The 16,808-nt window shown below is 48.5% G+C and overlaps 2 protein-coding genes and 1 long non-coding RNA gene across 3 annotated transcripts in view; 2 read left to right on the top strand and 1 right to left on the bottom strand.

Annotated features, from left to right (window-relative positions):
* Nucleotides 1-16,808, top strand: part of LOC310664603 — a 404,468-nt gene that overhangs the window by 282,599 nt on the left and 105,061 nt on the right. The window lies entirely within an intron of this gene.
* Nucleotides 1-16,808, top strand: part of FSCN1 (fascin actin-bundling protein 1) — a 333,406-nt gene that overhangs the window by 104,753 nt on the left and 211,845 nt on the right. The window lies entirely within an intron of this gene.
* The window catches only part of RNF216 (ring finger protein 216), an 81,886-nt gene that overhangs the window by 57,695 nt on the left and 7,383 nt on the right, over nt 1-16,808 (bottom strand). The window contains exons 2-11 of the mRNA XM_083413415.1: nt 13,926-14,042; nt 12,457-12,593; nt 10,637-11,476; nt 8,362-8,438; nt 7,466-7,568; nt 5,857-6,021; nt 5,482-5,596; nt 3,480-3,619; nt 1,813-1,863; nt 90-227 (exon numbers count right to left, since the gene is read on the bottom strand). Of these exons, the coding sequence (XP_083269541.1) occupies nt 90-227; nt 1,813-1,863; nt 3,480-3,619; nt 5,482-5,596; nt 5,857-6,021; nt 7,466-7,568; nt 8,362-8,438; nt 10,637-11,476; nt 12,457-12,593; nt 13,926-13,992 (1,833 nt within the window). The 5' untranslated portion in view covers nt 13,993-14,042. The remainder of the gene's footprint in view (nt 1-89; nt 228-1,812; nt 1,864-3,479; nt 3,620-5,481; nt 5,597-5,856; nt 6,022-7,465; nt 7,569-8,361; nt 8,439-10,636; nt 11,477-12,456; nt 12,594-13,925; nt 14,043-16,808) is intronic.

Below are 16,808 nucleotides of genomic sequence, written 5' to 3' on the forward strand. Positions count from 1 at the left end.
CTGAAAACCAGGAGTGGGATGAGACAAGAGTAAACCGACGTGAAGGAAGACAAAGTCAGAAGGCCTAAAATCTCAATCTCTTTCCTTACCTTGCCAGAGCCAAAGACTGCTTCCTGAGCATACTTGATTAGGCACTCCTTGCAAAACAAATGTCCATCCGCGCACTGAGTTAGCTCCTCAAACGCAAAGTCCCCGTAGCAGCAGCAACACACGATCATCTGGCCATTCTGCAAGTCAATGCCTGAAGGTTAATTCCCACTTCCAAGCCGTCATTGATGGCGCCCCGCACATGAAGGCCACTTTCCCATAATATGATCCTGCATGGAAAACCCTGCAGGCCAGGCAAATGGCTTGGGTCTTGATGCGAAGGAGGGAGGGAGGCCACGCAAGCGGGCCCACCTCCGGGCTCCACTGCTCACTCGCCCCCTGCATGGAAGTGCATCACAGAAAAGCACTTTGCACTTGGTGGGATGAGAAACATACCAGTGGCTTCAAACCAATAGCTCAGGCACTGTTTTGCACCACAGATGCTTCTTCTAGGAGAAAGACGCACACTGGTTTTACACATGAGGTATGAAATTTGATCGGATCAAGGAGCTCTGTGCAGCAAAACAACCTCACAGCTGACTGACGTAAGAATAGCTCGCTGGGTCAGACCAGTGGCTTATACAGCCCAGTATCCTGTTCTCACAGTGTAAAACTCAAGCAGTCAGATTCAGCAGATTTCCTCCACTGAAAATCAAATTGTAGCACACAGCACTGTCGTTACACAGAAAGCCGACTGACATGTATTCCAGATGCCAAACATCAGTTTCACACCGGCATCTGTACCACCTGAGGGCCCCACCCTCTTAAGACAGCCTTCCTCAACCTGGCACCTTCCATGTGTGGAACTACAGTTTCCATGTGATCTAGAAGATCTGGAGAGCATCTCACTGGGGAAAGCCCCTCTAAGGCACATCTGATTGCGTGAGCGGCTTCCATTAGCATGTGCCCAACTCAGCTGCCTTAATCGGTGGGAGTGGCACTTCAACAGGGGCCACGTAATCCCCATTCTGCCTTTGTAAGAAGCAAATAAATAATAATAATAATAATAATAATAATAATAATAATAATAATATATTATTATTATTATTATTTATACCCTGCCCATCTGGCTGGGCTTCCCCAGCCACTCTGGACGGCTTTCAACAAAATATTAAAATACAGTAATGCATCAAACATTAAAAGCTTCCCTAAACAGGGCTGCCTTCAGATGTCTTCTGAAAGTCTGGTAGTCACTTAATCACTTAAGAGTGGCAGCGCCTACACTTTGGAACTCCCTGCCTTTTGAGATCAAGAGGGCCCCTTCCCCGCACTCCTTTGGGCGCAGTGGCGTAGCGTGGGTTGTCAGCACCCGGGGCAAGGCAAGTAATTTGCGCCCCCTAACCCGTGGATTTGCGCCCCCTAACCCTAACCCCAAATGTTGCGCCCGGTGCGGCCGGCCCCCCCCTGCACCCCCCACGCTACGCCACTGTTTGGGCGCCTAATAAAAACATTCTTTTTAGACAAGCCTCCTTAGAAAATTGAAGCACTTTTATTCTGTTTTAGTGTTTTAACTTTTGTTTGTTTTAAAGTAGAGTTGCAATTTTTTCTTCATCTTACTGTTTTGTATTTGCAAACCACTTTGAGGTTGTTGTTTTTTTTGGGGGGGGGGGGGGGTTGCAATCAAGCCGTGAATAAATTCTATGAAATAAAATAAATAAATAGGACTAAAATTAACAGTACAAATTTGGCATGGCATTTCTCTCTGTGTGTAACGGAGCTACTTACTTTTTGATACTGCTCCTCGTTTACCTGCAGGGCGAGCAGAAAATCTGCATGCTGGCAAGAGAAAAAGGAAACACACTCAGGGCTATGAACACAGAACCTCCAGAATGGATGAGCCGCTCGCCATTTTCTAACGCGATGGGACGACTACCACTACTGAACCTTCTCACTGGGAGATCCCTGATAACAGAGGACTCTCAGGGCTACTCTCCGTTTTCAAGCAATGTGATGAAACTATTACGGATGGCTCCGTGTCAGACACAGCCAAGGTAATTCCCAGGTGTATTCTCATGAGCATTTAAAGAGAGTTGTCCACACCTTGTGGCTTTTGTGTTAGGTGACCTCCTGGCACCTGCGGAGCACATTCAGTAAGCTTGCTTGCTAGATGAAGCATGGGGCCACAACATGTTCTTTGCTAGATTTATAAAGCTGTCCACCAATAAACTCCTCCTGGGCAGCTTACAACAAAACATTTAAGAAGCAACTCAATAATTTTAAAAAATAAGACAACAAGGTGAAGCTTCTTTGCATACAGGCAGCATAAAATAGTTTTGTAGCTTGGATTCCAAAAAGCTAGAGTGAACAGGAAGGTATTCCCCTGGCACTGGAAAGCTCCTAAAGAATCCCCTCTGGGGAGGATATTCCTTAGCTGAGGTGCCACTACCAAAAAGGCCCTCTCTCCATGGCAGCCACCCACCCAACTTGGTAGGGGCACCTGGAGCAGGGCCTCTGAAGAGGATCTTAAGGTTCAGGGAGGCATATGCAAAAGGTGGAGATATTTCAGGCAGCCCAAGCTATTGAGGGCTTGTAGGTTAAATCCACCACTTTAAAAAATTGGGCCCAGGTCCAGTTGGAAGCACAACCAGGTCGTAACTCAAAAGCCCAGTCCAGTAAACTTGCAGCTCTGTTTCAAACCTACTACAGTGTCCGGGTTAGTTTTAAAGGCAGCCCTACATGCAACACATTGCAGCAGTCTAAGTGGGAAATTGCCAGAGCATAGTTAACTGTGGCTGTGCTATTTCCATACAAGTAAGGCTGCAGCAGATGTTATTAACAGAAACTGATAAAAGATGCTTTAAATCAGGCATCCCCAAACTTGGCCCTCCAGATGTTTTTTGGGACTACAACTCCCATCATCCCTAGCTAACAGGACCAATGGTCAGGGATGATGGGATTTGTAGTCCCAAATCATCTGGAGGACTGAGTTTGGGGATGCCTGCTTTAAATTACAGAAGCTATATAGCTTCGAATGAAAATGTTGGACCTGAAAGCGCTTATCATACTGCAAACCTAACCCTTCAGGGGGAGAGCAGCCCTCTCCAGGACAGACTGAATACCATTCACCCACGTGGATGAACAGCCCACCCACAGCACCTCTGTCTTGTCTGGACTGAGCCCCATCCAGGGCATCGCCATGCCCAAATCCCCAGGCTAAATATTAGTGGTTGGTGCCCAAGAAGGAAGAACTCGTCTTAGCATTGTTTCTTAAACCTGGGTCCCCAGCTTTTGTCAGACTACAACTCCCATCATCCCTAGCTAGCAGGACCAGTGGTCAGGGATGACGGGAGTTGTAGTCTAACAACAGCTGGGGGTCCAGATTTGAGAAACGCTGTTTGGTGTCTTGGCCTCCAAAAGAGCCCCGAGTCCCTTGCACGGGACACACTGCTCACCTCTGCCATTTCCTTGATCTTCTGCTCGTAGAACTCCTGCTCCAGCTGCACGGCTGGCAGGAGAGCGCATGGGTCGTAGCTCCTGTAGTGCCTCCTCTTGTTCTCCAAGAAGAACATGCGCTTCTCTATTTTCATGTCGCCTGAAGTGCCGTTGGAAAGACGAACAAAGAAACAAATGGCCCTTAATGAGGAGGAAACAGGAGAGCAAAGGGGCCCACCCGCGAAAACAGGGCCCTCTGCAATGCACCATCCCCTCATAAACCAACCCTCATCGGTCTCTTATCTCATCCCCTCCGACTAAACTCCAGCAGGGTGTGGGAAGTGGTCATGGCCTGACAACACAGGGCTGCAACGTGCTGCTGACACTACCAGAATTCACAGTTGCCCAGGAATCTGCCTCTTCCAACAACTGCGCCCCAGCTCCATAAAAATATTTTTTGGTAAAAAAAAAACCAGCCACCTCAACAACTTTGCCTCAGCCAATGAGGATGCAACTGTGGCTCATCCCAACCCCCTTCCCTCCCTGTGACTGCGGAAAATGGGGCTGCCCCAGGCAGAGGAGCAGAGGCACAGGATCACAGAGAGGCACCGTGGAAGCAGCACCCCACTCTTGCAATTACCACGTCACAATCCAGCCACCCTCAAGATTAACAGCTGCAGTTCAGAGGTTTCCATGACACCAATGGAGCCATGAACTAGGCTGCCAGCCATGTTCTTTTCAGGCAGTTGATTGGTGTGATCACGGAACCCAATAATGTGAAAAGCAGAGGAATTAAGCTCCCGGGGGCTTAATTCTGCAACCCACTCAGGGGAAGTTCACAGGGATGGGGCACACTTTGCCTTTTCTGACTTACAAGGAATTTCAGGTGTGCCTTTTCATGGAAAGGACCTGTCCCTGAATTCTGGGTGCACCGGCACCTCCCAATCCTCCATGGGCAGCTTAAAATCTGCCTCCAGGCACAATTCACAGAGCCCAGCCTACCTGAAGGACTGCTGTCCTCTGAATGGAGGCAATCATCAGAGACTGTGGGCAGATATCATGTACCAGAGGCCCTCATCACTGGAACATCAGTGGCTGGCTACCAGGGACAGGGCCTTCTCTGTTGTGGCACCCGGACTGTGGAACGCTCTCCCAAGCACATATACCTGGCACTATCTCTAAAGCATCAGGTATTTTACATAGCAAAGCTTTTGCTGAGTTGACAGCTTCTGGGTGCTCTACTGCTGCTGTTTGTATGTCTTTCTTTAAGTCTTGTCTATTCATATGCCTTTTTTATTGTTTCACAGGGAATACAAGGCAGAAAACAAAAACCCCCCAACAATCGTATCTGCAATGATGAATCCCTCCCTCCCTCCCTTCCCTCCCCAACAACATGATCATCTCCACAAAGAAAAATGATTTAGTCACCCGAAAGTTCTTTTCAACATTGCGCCTGGCAGGCAAAAGCCACGATCCTTTGTTATAGCAAATGAAATAAACCGAACCAAATTACATAAGTGTGCTCATTACGTCTGCCGTGAGGTTTTCCCTTTTGTGAGATGGCTTGAGCATCAGCCGAGGCGGAGGGGTAAAGGCCATCCCTTTGCGAAAGAACAGAGACACATTCCCGGCACTCAGTGCTCCTGTTTCATGGGAGCTGGCGGGCTGCAGAAAGGGGCAGGGGGCTGACAGGCCTGCCAAGACAGGAGGCTCCCTGGGTGAAGGAGCAAGAAGAGGCAGCAGCAGCAGCAGCAAGGAGAAATAGTAGTCAAATGGAGCCAACCGGAACACAGTGGACAGAGCTGCCTCCTGGTCTCCTGCTCCTCCCTCCCTCCTTCCCACTTGTTGTCCCCAGAGTGGGCACAACCCGATTCCTCTCCCAGCCATCCTGGTGCTGCTGCTCATTTCTTCCCACACACCTTTACTTTTGACACACAGTGATCGCAGCAAGAAGCACCTTGAATGGAGCCTGGGCGGCCACTGAGAGCCAGCCCAGGCCCTGCTCAAACAGCAGCTACCAACCTTGCTCAAATTTGAAGTCTATGTAGGAATACTGGTTCATTTCTTTCCTCCTTTTCCGCTTCCCACTGCTTTCAGGAGACAGTTCTTGCCATTTTTTGATGGCATCCGAAAAGGCCTGAAGGAAAAGGCAGCGAGTCAAGATGGGTACACAAATATGAAGGTAGAACGATGATGGTGGCGGTTGTTAATAATAATCATAATCATAATCATAATCATAATCATAATCATAATCATAATAATAATGCCTTGGTGCCTCAGCGAGTGTGACTTCTTACACACTCAGGCTGTGCATCTCCCTTCCAACACTGAGTCAAGTAAATTGTTGTAGCAGTTTGGGGTGGGGGAAAAGAGAGAGAAGAAACGAAGGGAAGGAACCTTTCGTGTGATTGCATAGTGTCCCTTGAGCTCATGCAGCGCCCACTTGATGTCCTGGCTACTCAACATTTTGAAGTCGGCCATGAGGAGGTCAGCCGCTTGGATAAAGCAGCGCTGATCAAGTGGTTCAAGTTTGGAGAAGTCAAAGTAGTCCACTTTAGGCACCTAAGAAAAAAGGAAAAGGGAAACAGGGAGGGAGGCAAGGGGAAAGAGTCAGCGCTCACTCGCCTGGCCTTGGAAGTTTACCCTGATTATCATTCAAGCTTCACTCCAGTTTTCCTCCAGCAAGCTCAAGATTCTCCCCCACCCACATTTATTCTCAAAACAACCTTGCGACGGAGGTGAGATTAAAAGGTAGTGAACTGGCCATTTTCTATTCTTGACCTATGAGCCCTTCAGATCCAAGACTGACAGTGGATGAGTATGCCAATAATCTGCACTTGCTACCTTCCAATGAAATGATCTCAGAGAAAGGGAATTGTGGTCTGGAAAAGGCAACTTGAGAGGAAGGAGTAGGAAGCTCTTGAGCCATAAGACTCCTGCCCCTGTGACCTATCCTCATAATATATATCTAGATAAGCACCAACAGGCTAGAAGGGAAGATTCATTATACTGGCCCAAATGCAGGGACTGGAAGATATATGTCCAGGTTAGAGGCCCAAAACTCCTACCCTGCCAGCAATCTGGTTCCGGGCCAGAGGAGCAAGAGCAGCAGTTGCAGACCTTAGAACACTCCCGAGGTGGCTTTGGAAGGGACGGCATACAGAACGATTCCTGCCACTCCCCAGAGGAGGGAGAAATGTGTGGGGCTGGTAGGGGGCTCCCTACTGAGGGGGACAGAGGCAGGAGTGAGGCAGTAACAGGATGTCACGGGAGGTGTGCCGTCTTCCAGCTGCAAAGATTCACGATGTGACAAAGACATTGCCAAGCCTTATAAAGCCCACTGACCACAGTCCCCTCCTTCTGATTCACGTGGGTACACATGATACGGCCACACACAGCCTTCGACATACAGTGGTACCTCTGGTAGAGTACTTATTTCATTCCAGAGTTCCGTTCTTAACCTGAAACTGTTCTTAACCTGAAGCACCACTTTAGCTAATGGGACCTCCTGCTGCTGCCAAGCCACCGCTGCGCGATTTCTGTTCTTAACCTGAGGTACTATTTCTGGGTTAGCGGAGTCTGTAACCTGATGCGTTGTAACCTGAAGCGTATGTAACCCAAGGTACCACTGTATAGAAAGGGACTATGAGACTCTGGGCAGGAAGCTTTAGAGGCTTGGGGCACAGGTGGTTTTTTCATCCCTCCTTCCTGTTGAAAGCCAGAAGAGAGAGGAAAGTATTGGAAGTACAGCACTGGCTGCACAGGTGGTGCTGTCAGGAGGGGTTAGGCTTCTTGGACCATGGTCTCCGCTCCCTTGAGGAAGGACTTCTGGCAAGAGAGGGGTTGCACCTCACAGCGGCTGGCAAGAATGTGTGTGCTAAGAGTTCAACCTTTTAACCTCCTCTGCCCCTTCCCAGAAGTCCCTGGAGTCCTGCCTAACGTACATCAAATAGCCTCCTTGCAGGAACTTCATAATTTCTGATTAACCTTATAACTTGCCACTTACCTTTGTCTCATCTGGGCTGGAGAGGAGGCTGCTATTTGGATTTAAAACCACTCTGCCTTCCTTCTTTGGATAATCTGGATTTTCCAGAAGAAAATTACAAAGTCTGCAAAAGCAAGAGGAGACCATTGCTTGTCCAGGGCTGTCAACCTACTTGGCACAGCTTTTCCCAACACACTTGTGCTTCCTTCCCCGGCCTGACACCCTCCAGATGCTTTGGGCTACAGCTGCCACCATTCCTGGCTCTGCTGGCTCAGGGGGTTGGAGGGAGTTAGAATCCAACAACATCTAGATGGCACCAGGATGGGGAAAGCTGGCCTAGGGGGCTTGGCAGGCGGATATAGCCCTCCCCACCCGCCCTCAGAACAGCAGCAGAAACAGAGAGCTGGATGCAACAGGGGGCAGGGAAGAGTCAGGGGCAAGAAAGACCCAGCAGCAGCAGCAGGGAGAAAGGAACTCAAAAGGAGGCAAGCATTTTAATGTACTCAAGAGTTTTTCCAAACGGGGAAGGAGTACCCAGGTGTACATCAGGAGAACAGCTTGCGAGTTTAAGCCCATTCTCACAGATGTAAAACACAGAAGAGTAAATCCTGGCTTCCTCTGCTGCCATGTCTAACTTGGCCCCGTGGTAACCAAGAAGCAAAATAAGCCTGGAATACAGAGGAGGCTATCAAGAAGCGGGACCTGTTTTGCTGCTGACTCTTTTCGCAAAAGATAGCCGAATAAGGATGGGATTAGCAAGGGGCCATGTGCCATGCTGACCCATAGAGCCCGGGTAGGCTGAGCCATAATGGTTGCTCCAGATCGTGACCAGTTAATGAGAGCAGGATGCACCCACAAGTTTTTGGGTATCGCTACTAACTGGTTTGTAAGTGTGCCGCAAAAGCTTCCATACTTACATGTTTAAGTCACAGCAGTTTTTATTCTGTATTAGATCCTCAATGTACTCTCTGGTTGCATCTGGGAACCTCGCTTCCTGGATTTGGGGGGGGGGGGGGAGAGACAAAACCGCACACATTTTGGTTGATAAGCAGTTCAAGAAAAGTTTCACCTTTATGGTGACGAGAGCTGGAAAAAATATTTCCATGCAAACAGAGTGGCGGTTTTAGACTGAAATGTTCCCACTGTGTTACCTATACACCAGCAAAGGACACTCAGTTGTGTGAATATGCCAAGAAAGCAGCATTACTGTAAAAATGTAATTTAACAGAAAACTTTAGACTAGATGCAATGAAATGCTGGGCAAATTATTATTATTTATTAAATTTGTATACCACCCTTCACCCGAAGATCACAGGGTGGTTCACGACATAAAAGAACAAAATGAAAGCATAAAATACATGATAAAACAAAAGCAAAACAAACCTATAACCCTCCTCCCACAGATGTATTTAAAAATCCATAGAATGTTAATCGGCCAAATGCCTCATTGAAGAGAAACATTTTTGCCTGGCGCCTAAAGATATGCCGTAAATGTTGTACATGAAGCTACAACTTTTAGTTGAGCCGTTAGTTTAATGCATTAAAGGCCCAGTTAGGCAGCTACGTCATCAATTAGCCAAAAAAGAAGAAAGTACCAATCAACCAGAACCAGGAAGCAGCACCAGTTTCACTTCACAAAACTAATGTTTTTTTGTAAAAAAAAAAAAGTGTGTCGCAAGGAAGCATCCTTCTTAAGGAGTCGCTTGAGGAGTGGCCGCCCTGTAGTGCTGGGTTCGTTCCCAACACCTCCCAGAGATCAGAGATGCTCTCCAGCAACATCTGGAGGGGCCACAGCCCCCCAACTCCTGGCCTCCACTCTGGCAGAATGCGTTGCAACACACGAGTTATTATTCCAGACTTTTTAATTTTTTTATTAATTAGTGTGCCTGCCCATGGGAGACCCCAGTCTACCAGTGTGTGACGCTACGATTCTGTAAGCCAGAGGATGCAAAACCCTCTGCACCACAAACAAGGATCTTGTGGCAAGCACTCAAAGGATTCGCTGAAGGAAGGAAGCTTGAACACTGCCCAATTGAGGCAAGATTTATACAAGATGTGGCCCACGTGGGCTTTCCATGCGCACCTGGTCACACGCATTTGCTCACATCTGTTACCCATCTGCTCAGCGCACCAATCCCTGGCACACAGACAAGGGCAGCACATGGAAAGCTGACATGGGCAAGAGCTTTCCACATGAAAGATGAAGAAGTGGAATCAGTTATAATACATTGGGCTAACGATATAGGACACAATATACCAACAGATGATTGGGTGGGACTATGGAAAGAAGGAATATATTTTACTGCCTGCAGTGCTTTAAAAGAAAATATAATGAAAATGATGTACAGGTGGTGTATAACACCAGTAAAACTAGCCAAAATGTATAAAACAAATAACAAATGTTGGAAATGTAAAGAAAAGGAGGGCATGTTTTACCATTTGTGGTGGGAATATAAAAAAGTAAAAGACTTATGGGAAATGGTCTATAATGAGATTTTTTAAAGTTGAAATATACATTTTCAAAAAAACCAGAAGTGCTTTTACTTGGAATGGTAGGTACAGAAATTCATAAGACTGATAAAAAATTGTTTTTATATGTGACCACTGCAGCAAGAATACTATTAGCCCAACGATGGAAGCAGGAGGAAATTCCAACAAAAGAAGAGGGACAAATGAAAGGGATGGACCATGCTGAGCTGGCGAGATTAACAGGGAAAATTCAAAACCAGCGGGACCAGATTTTCCTAAAGGGCTAGAAAAAAACTATGTCATATTTTAAAGACAATTATAATTATTTAATATTGCTTGTAGGGTTACAAGAAGTTTTGTAGGAAGACTTTATAAATTATTGTGAAAAGGATTAAGTTTAATTGATGTAAAATTTGATTTATAACAATAAATATAGTAAAAAAAAATGCAAAATCAGAAAAGGATTTAGAAAACCGTGAGAAGGGGTTGAAGGAAGTCAAAGGCTGTGACAGCCAAAGATCTGTCATGTTTTTTCTTTCTTTTTTGGCGTTGTTATGCTGGATAATATGTGTAAAAATCAAATTTTTAAAAAAGAGCTTTCCACATGATGTGCATCCCATTCAGTGAAGCCAAAGTGATCACCGTGGGGGGAAATGAGTGCGCTGCCATTACCTCTTCTTACGAGTGCCACACTTACGAAGGATACCCGACAACGACACTCACCGTTTCCCTGATGAGAAGAGCAAAGAGGTCTTTGTCGAGCTGAGGAGCAGTGCCTTGCTTGGGAACGTCGCTGGAACCAGGATCGGGGGGGCCTCGGGCTGGCGAAGAGGGGCCCGCCTGCTCATTGACCGTTGCCTGCTGCCCACCTCCCTCTTCTTCCGGTGGGTGAGCCAGCTGGGGGGAGGCGGGGCCTGGGATCCCGTCCTGCGGAGGCTCCGGCCTGGGAAAGGCAGGCCCAGGGATCTCCTCCTGGTACGCCCTGGGCAGCGGGCCCAGGTCCATGTCCCTCTGCCCTTGCTGGGGAGAAATGAGGTTGACCACGGGGCCTGCGTCCTTCTCAGCCGGCTGGAAATACGGGTGGTCCAGTCGCATGTTCTCCTGGATGCACCGGACAGTCCCTCCCAGCGGCCCAGGTGCTAGCCTGGGTTGCAGCTCTCGCTCCCTCTGCTCCTGCCCTTCCTCATCAGCCGGCAAGACCTCCTCCAAGTTGATGACCACCTTCTCGCCGCCGGGTCTCGCCTCTCTCGTCCGAGCCACGCTGGGGCCAGGCTCCGGAACAGCCCCATCACCGTCTCCCCTCGGCCCAACGGGCTCCGGGGTTCCTGGCAGTTCCAAGACCTCGTTCTCGCTTTCCTGCCGTCCCAGCGCCACGCCAGCGGCCTTCGCGCAGTTCCGCCAAGCGCCAGGCGGCCTCGGGGAAGGAGGGGTCCTCGCCTTCTGTCCATCGTGGGGCCCTGGCAACGCGTCGCCCTTGGATCCTCCTTCCCCCGACTTGCTCGCACTCTGCCAGGGAGCCGCTGGTCTGATCACATTGGAGCGCAGAAGCTTCTTCGCTCCTGTCTTTAAAAGGATATTAAGCTGTAGTTAGGCTAGCCGTTTCTTTGGAAGGCTGCTTCAGGTTGCAAGTACAGTGGTACCTCGGTTTAAAAACTTAATCCGTTCCGGAAGTCTGTTCTTAAGCTGAGGCACGCTTTCCCTAATGAGGCTTCCTGCTGGCGGTGCCCTTCCACCATTCGACTTCTGTTCTTAGACCGAGGTAAAGTTCACAAACCAGAACATTACTTCTGGTTTTGTGGAGTTCGTAAACTGAATCATTCGTAAACAGGGATGTTCTTAAACCGAGGTACCACTGTATATAGCAGCGATGGCCAAACTTGGCCCTCCAGCTGTTTGGGGACTACAGTTCCCATCATCCCTGACCACTGGTCCTGTTAGCTAGGGGTGGTGGGAGTTGTTGTCCCAAAACAGCTGGAGGGCCAAGAGTAAGCATTTCCTCGTTTTGCTCCTGCTAAGGTGGGCTCGCATTGAAAGAAAATTAACAAGCAGGATTTTAAGAAGTGGATTTTCTCCCTTTCAGGGAGGCATTTGGCAGCTGGTGTTAGGGGTATTTAAAAACATGTTTTGCTGTTCAAAAAATGTTGTGTTTCCTCAAGGTAGCAGCCGAATGGAACCGCTACCTGAAATAGCTGAAAGATTCTAGGATGAGCTGTCAGGGGGCAGCCCACCATCCTCACATTTTAAGATGCCCTGCAAAGCTCACTTGGGCAAAGTTTTGGAAGCCAAGTGAGAACAACTCCAGAATATTAGACGGGGGCTCGATTTGTGTCTTACAGCGGGGGAGGATTCCTGCATCTGTTACAATGAGAGTCAAGCTAACTAAATCAATGCCAGATTTTAAAAAGTTTCAAATAATAAATAACATATAAGTATTCCATTTTAAACATACATCTGGGATGGGGAAACCATACTGGTTGTATACCAAGCCTAACACAAATTTCAATTTTTGCCATACTGGAGGATGGCCAGGGCCGAAGAGTTACCTCCATCAATATGACTACATCGTCGTCTTCCTCATCCTCCCACTGCCGGCGAACAGGAATGTCCAGCATCACAGGCAACTCTTCATCCGAGGAGTCGGATATGGTGATAAGCCCCTCGTCTCTGTGGTTTATTCTATCTGAAAGAAGGAAGGAGAGAAAGGAGAGACAACTTACCTATCAGCTGAAGGTTCACAACAGAACACTAATACAGCCGTACCTTGGTTCTCAAATTTAATCCGTTCCAGGAGTCCATTTGACTCCCAAAATGGTTCGAAAACCAAGGAACAGCTTCCAATTGGCTGCAGGAACTTCCTGCAGCCAATCAGAAGCCACGGAAGCTGAATCGGATGTTTGGCTTCCAAAAATCGTTCACAAACCAGAACACTCACTGCTGGGTTTGCGACGTTCAGGAGCAGATTTGTTCGACAACTAAAGTGTTTGACTACCAAGGTACAACTGTAGTTATTTCTAGTTGTTATAACTTCAATCTGAAATATGTTACCCGAGTTTGCCTTATAATAAAATGGAAGAAGAATTCAAGGGCTCTGACTAAGGCCGCTCGCCACTGGAACAGTCTTGGCAGTGCCAGAGGCGTGCCGCAGTCTCAAACAAACCTTGAGTGTTGTGAAGATGCCGCTGCCCCAAACCAGGGCAGGATGCCAACAGAGAACTGCTGCAGGTGGCAGAAGATAGCCTAGGGATAAGGTAACTACTGAATTAAATCCTCTCCTAGGAATGGGAGGGAGAAGGTGAGATGCAATTGGTTCCTGAAGCAGTATCACTTTAGAGAAGGGATGGGGAATCTCTCGGGCCGAGGCTGAAGGGAATGCAATTGAGGAAAAGACTCCTTTCAGATCAAAGTGGTTGCAACTGGCATCCACGCTGCAGGAGAAAGAGGTGGAGAGGCAACCCTGTGCCCTGTAGCTCTTGCCACTGTTGAAGGCTCCACCTCAGTGCAATGCTCCTCATCCCCCATGCCTGCAATGGGGACTAGAGCTGACTTGCTCAAAACGAGAAGATACCGGCTGCGACAGCACCCTTCAACAGTTCCACAAGCCCAGAGGTCTCCAAACTAAGGCCCACAAGCCGGATAAGGCCGGAGGGACTCGTTTATCCGGCCCACGGCGACCCCTGCTGCCCACTGCCACCGTCTGCTCTTACGGGCACTGCGCTGCTGCCCACTTCTGGGTCAGAGGAGCACTGGTAATAGCTTGTGCGCAAGCGCAAGCATTATTTCTGGTGCACATCCAGGTCGGAGGAGGCCCGTGCACATGCGCACAAGCTATTTCTGGTGCTCCGCAAGTGCGCCGGAAATAGCGTGTGCGCATGCGTATGGGCACGAGCTCCCCCGCCCTCTGGCCCGCCGCGCGATTGGCGCTGGAGACACCGGCTCGAGGCGAGGTAAGTTTGCTGACCCTTGCACCAGCCTCATATGCTGCACCTGAAAGAACCAGGAATATTTTCCTTACCTTTCCCTCGGTGGCTCCGGAAACTGTTCAAGTCAATCACTTCTTCGTTTCCACCTCCCTCTGCCATGTTAGAAAGCTAAGAGCTCCAGAGCATGGCACTCACTCTGCCAACAGCACCTGCAAAGGACAAGGTGAGCAGTTAGATCACACTTCTGGTTTTATCACGTGGTAGAGGTTGCTCCAGACAGAGTTTACACAAGGTTCATTTTCTTATTAATCTGAGCAGCTGGGTTTTAATTGAGAGGCAGGCAACTGCTGGGAGAAATCCAGAAAATCCTTCTACAAATATGCAGAAATCCCATCTGCAGTTGTTAATCCATCCACAAACAGGACTTCCGTTTACCTGAAGATCCACCAGGCAAGCACAGAATCTATTACTGGCTACAGAATTTGCCCAGCGGTAAGCTATGGAAGGCTGACTGCCAAGTAAGCATGTGCAGGACTAGGCTGTAAATCGCAGCTCTGGCTGTAAATTAGAAACAAATTTCTAGTCCTCATGCTGCAAAAAACACAAACTGAAAGCCCATCTTATAATCACATTTGCAAACCTAGGAGAGCTGCCTGCTGCCAGCCTCCCACACACAGGCACACCAGGAGCGCCAAGCATGATTATCTCCTGTTTTCCACCTGGCAGCAGCTAGAAAAGCTCAGGGTTAGAAAGTGCTAATTAATGGTCCAAAATCAAATTATGATTGATTGTAACAAAAATTCCAGAGAAAACATTTGGCCAGATTGCATGTTTCAACCCCTTAACCAAAGCCCACCCAAAAAGCATCATACATACTTCACAGAAGGAGGGCAGTCTCCTATAGAAATGTTGGTTCTGGCCTCTCTCCTGTCTGCCAAGGTACCTGATAATGCTTTACTGATTGCATTACCTGGGCAGTCTGGCCACTGAGATGGTAAATGCTTTATCCTGGATCCAGGTCACAGGCCCACCCTATTCATACCCAAATATGCCATTAAGGCAGGATTTGTAAGTAACTGCTGGGAAAGGTTTCTCCAAGATATCTCCTTTTGTAGAAGAGGGCTTTTGGGGGACTGTTCTGTGTGCTAAAATAATGTGAATATTTCCTAAATTTTGAAGGATGAAGGATAGGTTTTCTGTGGAGTGTGTGTCTGCTATGTGTGTGTGCCCTAAAATTTTAAAACAGGAGCATCTGAAGGACCATCCTTTTATAACTTTTAGAAAATTGGATGCTTGGTGTTATATTAATAATATGCAACTGCTTTTTGAGCTCCACCTGAGAAGAAGAATATAAATACAATTAAAAAATGAATGAAATAGCTGTTCTTCATTTAAAAAGTGTATTTGATCAGTAAGTTAGAACAGTCCACCAACAGTCCCCTGTGCTAATGTGACTGGGCTTTCCTGTTCTAGATACAGTGGTACATCCGGTTACGAATTTAATTCATTCTGGAGGTCCGTTCTCAATCCTAAACCACTTATAACACGGGCACGCTTTCGCTAATGGCACCTCCCGCTACCGCCACATGACTTCCGCTCGCATCCCAGGGCAAAGATCGCAACCAGGAGCATCTACTTCCGGGTTAGCGGAGCTCGTAACCAGCAACGTTCGCAAGGGCGATGGTAGGTAGCACAAGGTTCCACTGTACTGCTGTGCATTCTCCTTATGCCAGAGACAACACTGCAAACTCCTGTTTTCTGGCATAAGAAAAGCCCACCCTCCAGTTAGGACAGAGCAGGGGTTGGCAACCTAAGGCCCATGGGGTTGTTTAACCGGCCCGTGGACCCCCGCCACCGGCTTGGGGACCTCCACCACCCGCTCAGCTCCCGTGCGCCACACTAAACCAGCACAGAGCAGAGCAGGGACCGGAAGGGGCTGGAAGGAGCGCCGGAAATAGCATTTGCGCATGCATGTGCACTCCAGCCCACCACAGTGTCTGCGGGACCATGAATGAGCCCAAGCCACAAAAACTTTGCCAACCCCTGGGCTAGAGGTTGGGTGGCAATCTGCCATGGATGCTTTAGCTGAGATTTGTGCATTGAGGGGGGGGGGTTGTACTAGATGACCCTGGGGGTCCCTTCCAACTCTACAACTTCTGTGATTCTATGACCAGCAATTGTCAAAATCTCCCTCCTTGCAAATCCAGCTCCACCTTGGAATGGATGGCAAGCCAAATCACAGACCGGGCAAAGCACTGGGTTGCGGAAGTTCTGCTGCCTCCTCAGAGCAAGGAAGAAATTGTTCTGAGCAGCAGCCAGGAACACAAGCCTGAACAGCCAAACAGGTTCATTAGCTTTCCCAATGGACGTGGGGGCCTGGGATCAGCGGCAGCCAGGAACAAGAGCAACCTGCTCTTCACCAGAAAGGCCACAGTGTGATAGGAATTCTGAGGTCTTAGATATATAGTAATGTTCATAAGCGTACCAACCAAGCATGTACATAGATCAGCACAGGAAGACCGACCTGGAACCATTTGATTACCAAACTGTCCCAAACTGGCCAAATATTTTCTCTGCAAGGTCAAAGGAAAATGGAAAAGCCTCCCCATTGTCTTTTCCTTCACAAATCCTGTCTTAAGGGTATGTCTGTGTTTGAATAGGGTGTGAGCCTGTGACCTGGCCCAGGAACTAAGTATTTATCACTACAAAAGACTAGCCAGGCTCCCCAGGAAATCCAATCAAGTAACCTGCCATACAAGGGATGCGGGTGGCACTGTGGGTAAAAGCCTCAGCACCTAGGGCTTGCCGATCGAAAGGTCGGCGGTTCGAATCCCCGCGGCGGGGTGCGCACCCGTTGTTCGGTCCCAGCGCCTGCCAACCTAGCAGTTCGAAAGCACTCCTGGGTGCAAGTAGATAAATAGGGACCGCTTACTAGCGGGAAGGTAAACAGCGTTTCCGTGTGCGGCTCTGGCTCA

Source organism: Podarcis tiliguerta (genome assembly GCF_965153285.1).
Source record: "Podarcis tiliguerta genome assembly, chromosome: 14".
NCBI lineage: Eukaryota > Metazoa > Chordata > Lepidosauria > Squamata > Lacertidae > Podarcis > Podarcis tiliguerta.